The sequence below is a fragment of the Halyomorpha halys genome, unplaced genomic scaffold (genome assembly GCF_000696795.3).
Source record: "Halyomorpha halys isolate HHAL.00 unplaced genomic scaffold, Hhal_1.1 Scaffold682.1, whole genome shotgun sequence".
NCBI classification, from domain to species: Eukaryota; Metazoa; Arthropoda; class Insecta; order Hemiptera; family Pentatomidae; genus Halyomorpha; species Halyomorpha halys.
The window spans coordinates 143,961-145,867 of NW_027106326.1; the positions used below are offsets into that span (position 1 = coordinate 143,961).

The 1,907-nt window shown below is 25.4% G+C and overlaps 1 protein-coding gene across 3 annotated transcripts in view; it reads right to left on the bottom strand.

Moving 5' to 3' along the window:
* Positions 1-6: 6 nt before the first annotated feature.
* The window catches only part of Crk (Crk proto-oncogene, adaptor protein), a 57,005-nt gene continuing 55,104 nt past the window's right edge, over positions 7-1,907 (bottom strand). For all 3 annotated transcript variants that reach the window (XM_014427932.3, XM_014427934.3, XM_014427933.2), the window contains 2 exons: positions 1,199-1,306; positions 7-499 (listed from right to left, as the gene is read on the bottom strand). In XM_014427932.3, coding sequence (XP_014283418.1) covers positions 302-499; positions 1,199-1,306 — 306 coding nt within the window. In that variant the 3' untranslated portion in view covers positions 7-301. The remainder of the gene's footprint in view (positions 500-1,198; positions 1,307-1,907) is intronic.

Sequence of the window (1,907 nt, forward strand, 5' to 3'; positions counted from 1 at the left end):
ATATATATATATATACATACATACACACACACACACACACACACGTATTATTTACTTAATATTTCCAATGATTTTTTACATATGTACACACATAAATGAGAGGATATATAAAATTAAAAGCAAATACTATTTTTCTAAAGATGTAAATTGAATAACATAACTTTAATGTTTTAAAACAAAAACAACTTCAAGTTTTATAAATACCAGAAGTGCATTCATAAAAATTGTATAAGAGCACCAAATTATGTTTAAATTATATTATAGAATCATGTTTGTACTATTTGTTAAAAAATTGCAGCATTCACATTTCATTATCTATAAATTCAACATGAGTAAATGGAAAATGTCCAGTTTTTCCCCTAAGTTCACCTTCCCACTGTCCATTTATATTCATTTTTGTTACTTTTATTATTTCACCAATTTCTAGCTTCAAAGCTGTCTTGTCGTAAGCATTTGGAACTCTGGCCTGTTTTACTTTCGCTAATGCAGGTAACTTCCTCTTTAAAAAATAAATTAATAGTAATTAATTAAACACAACAAAGAAATACAAATTTCAGCATATTTATAGCTATCTAAAATATGTTGAATATTCTACATATTTCATTAATGATAAATACACATTATAAAACCAACAATTCAGCCAACTTTTTTTAAAAATTTCATTTAGTGCTAAAGAAGAATAGCACAACCCTTCTTTTTTTTGTCCACTTAACTCTATAATTTCTAAGGCTATAATGATAGGTTAATCAGTTAAAGTGAAAATTAATGTTTCTACATTTTCTGCCAATGACTAATGGTTGATGTTCAGACTTTCTTTTATGTAATTGTTGGTTATATGTAGGCTAAATTCAATAAATCATATTTTTAACTAACTTTTTTCTGAAGTAGTGAAAATAAATTTATAGCTATACATTTCTTTGAATCGAAATTCTTGGGTTCAATGATGTGCAACAATCCCAGGTAGTCGAAAAGTAGTAGTTTAGACAAGGACTACTATTTTTCCAATAAATTTTATTTCTCACCAATTTGATTCTACTTTTCAAGGTAACTCAATTGAATTCCTGATTTAAACAATGATCTTAAAAATAAAAATAAATGGGTTCCCTCTTTTTTCATAGTTGTGACTTAAAGTCACAAAATAATTAAAATACAGACTACAGAGAGAATGCTATAAAAGGATAAAAAGAAGGAAATTTACCTGAACATTAGATCTTCTTATAGGTTCTACATGACTTCCACTGGGAGGACTATTATCAACAATAGAAGAACCAAGATCTGTTAGTACTGAAAGATCTTGGTCATTATACTGAAATAAGATAAGACATCTTAAATGATAATTTTTTCAAGAAAATAAATTTGATCATCTATATAATACAAAATATAAGTAAAGTTTAAAAACAATCAAAATAAAAATTTGAGTGTTAAGAAAACATGCTCATAGATATAAGGAATAAAAGATCAGTAGATGTAGAAAGTAATCACCAGTTAGTTCTTGTTTAATTTAAACAAAAAAGATCTACTATTAAAAAGAGACAACCCCTTAGAAACAGAGCATATAATGTCAATAATTTTAAAAATGAAGAATAAAAGCAAGATTTAAAAAAAAAAAAATATGAAAAAGACGGTCGGGGGAGCAGTAAAAAATAAATATATACGTAATATCCTAAAATATAATATATTGCAATATCCTCCTTTTTGATAAAGTTATTTTTTATAAATAAATGGTTTTATTTTATGTAATTGGTTAGTTTGCTCAACATAGTATTTAATTATAATTGTAAACGTAGCTATTAATTCATTTAAGTTTTTTTGTGCTCTGATTGTCAGGAAACCTTGTCCTGAGAAAGAGTCAATAATGTTTAATAATTTAAAATAAATTTCTCATATCAAGTTAATATTTAATTCAT